At 25.0% G+C, this 2,482-nt stretch overlaps 1 protein-coding gene across 1 annotated transcript; it reads left to right on the top strand.

Annotated features, from left to right (window-relative positions):
• Positions 1–758: 758 nt before the first annotated feature.
• LOC107472126 (tricyclene synthase EBOS, chloroplastic) lies at positions 759–2,159 on the top strand (the record flags this gene model as incomplete). Its single annotated transcript, XM_016091681.3, is given in 3 exon segments — positions 759–897; positions 1,017–1,265; positions 1,769–2,159. Coding segments are annotated over 3 exon segments (682 nt in total), but the record flags the coding sequence as incomplete, so codon positions are not given.
• Positions 2,160–2,482: the final 323 nt, after the last annotated feature.

The following is a 2,482-nucleotide window of genomic DNA, read 5'->3' as shown; positions in this document are numbered from 1 at the left end:
TATAATTTAAGTTTAATTATTTTTTTTTGTCTCTATAGTTTTATCAAATTTTTAATTAGGTTCTTACATATTTTTTTTCAATTGGGTTTTTATATTGCTTTAATTTTGTAATTAAGTTCTTCCTAATGTAAAAAATATAAGAGTTAATTGAATATTTTTTCGTAAATTAAAAGTATTTATAATTAAAAACTTAATTAAATCTTTGAGCGCATGTATTTTGATAAAAATATTATGTTAATTTTAACATTTTTAACATAAAAAAATGTAATTACAAAATTAAAAACAGTATATATAGAAACTCAATTGAAAAAAAAAATAAAAATCTAATTAAAAATTTAGTGAAATTATAAAAGTCAACAAAATAATTAAACCTATAATTTACTTAAGTGTAAAAATATCAAATAAACAGGGATGGAATACGTATTATATTATTTAAAGTGTTGGTGAAGTAGCTGCTTGTTAATTAATTAGGTGCTAATTGTTAAATTAAAAAATATTATATAAAATTAGTCACTAAATAAATTATTATATATTTATTGATTTACATAATTTTTTCAACTTTAGTTAGTTATCAAAATAATCGAACTTGTAATAAAAGAAAAATTAAATCTGTACTACGTAATTGATCAATAATCAAATTTATTTGTAGTAATATAATTGTTTTTTATAAAATACTAAATACATATTTTTATACTTAGTAAGTAGTAACTGATTGATTTTAGTATATATTTAACCTAATAAAATAGAACATGTTTCAGTTGGGACATTAAAGCAGTTCAAGTTCTACCAGATTACATGAGGATTTGCTTTCTAGCACTCTACAACACTGTTAACGAATTGGCCTATGATGTTCTTTACAAGCAAGGACTTGACATCCTTCCCTACCTCACCAGAACAGTAAGTGCAATAATTATTATTATGAATAAGCGGAAACAAATTGTTAACTTTTTATTTTGGGGTAGTTATAACATCAAAATAATTGATTAATGCTGTATGTGATGGTTTTTTAATTACAGTGGTCAGATATGTTGAAAGCATTCCTAATAGAAGCCAAGTGGTGCAAGGAGAAAAATATACCAAAATTTGAGGAGTACCTCAATAATGCTTGGGTGTCAGTGTCTGGTGTTGTTATATTAACGCATGCCTATTTCTTATTGAATCACAACATCACTAAAGAAGCACTTGATTCCTTGCATAATTATCATGACCTATTGCGTGGACCATCTACTATTTTTCGACTTTGCAATGATTTGGGAACCTCTCAGGTGATTTAATTTGGCTCACTACAACTTGCGACAGTTTTATAAAATTATGGCAAAATAATTTAGATTCTCTAAATTTTAAATTTTTACTTGAGAGAATAAAATATGATCTCTCATATTTGAGTTTTTCTTTTTCATATTTTTTATTCCATCTATAAAATAAATTATGAAAGATCACATTTTATCTTCTAAAATAAAATTCAAAATTTAGAGGATCCAAATCTATCACCGTGCATATGTACATATGATTTTTAATTGACTAGAAATGATTTTTAAAATGCATAATAATAAATTAAGTAAAAATCATACTAATATATATCATCGTCACACTGTTTTAAACAAATATTATTAAGATAGTATATTTGATGAATTTAAAAGAATTAATTTATCTCCTTCAATTTGAAAATAACACTTTTGGTTTTCAACAAATTAAAAGAATCATTTTTTCATTTAATTTTTATTGGAAAATTTTAATTAATGTTTTATCATTACATGTTGATTTATAGGCTGAGCTACAAAGAGGTGAAGCAGCAAGCTCTATTATATGCTACATGAGGGAAAATGGTGCAAGTGAGGAATGTGCACACAAATACATAAACAATGTGCTAGATGAGACATGGAAGAAAATGAACAAAGATAGAGTCACCAATTCTCCATTCTCTAAATCTTTCATTGAAACAGCAATGAACCTTGGTAGGATTTCTCAGTGCACGTATCAATATGGAGATGCCCATGGAGCACCTGATGCATCAGCAAAGAATCGAATTCGTTCTTTGATAATTGAACCTGTTTCTCTATGATGAATTATGATAATATATTTTGTAATTTTTTTTGTTTATAAAAAATTCAGGTGAGTTTGTCATCGCTCATTAATCAATTCAGAATAAAGCATCATATCTAAATCAGTCATTGAATGGTAGAGCAAGAATTTTAATGATTTAAGAGTTCAACTAAAATTTAATACAGATAAATTGAATATAATAAAATAATATATATATATAAAAAATTAAGTTTGTAAACTTCGTAAAATTAATGAATAATTAATTAATAAATTAATTTTAATAAAAAATTAAAAATATACAAATTTTATAGTAAAATAGGATAGAGCTAATTAAAATAAGAATTTTGACACCAATTTCAAAGAATTTGGCCCAAAATTAGATCAAACAGACCGAACCAATCAAACCGAACTCGAACCGGACCGTTGGTTCAACCAACCC

Source organism: Arachis duranensis, chromosome 3, assembly GCF_000817695.3.
Source record: "Arachis duranensis cultivar V14167 chromosome 3, aradu.V14167.gnm2.J7QH, whole genome shotgun sequence".
NCBI lineage: Eukaryota > Viridiplantae > Streptophyta > Magnoliopsida > Fabales > Fabaceae > Arachis > Arachis duranensis.
This window is presented reverse-complemented; position numbering and strand designations above follow the sequence as displayed.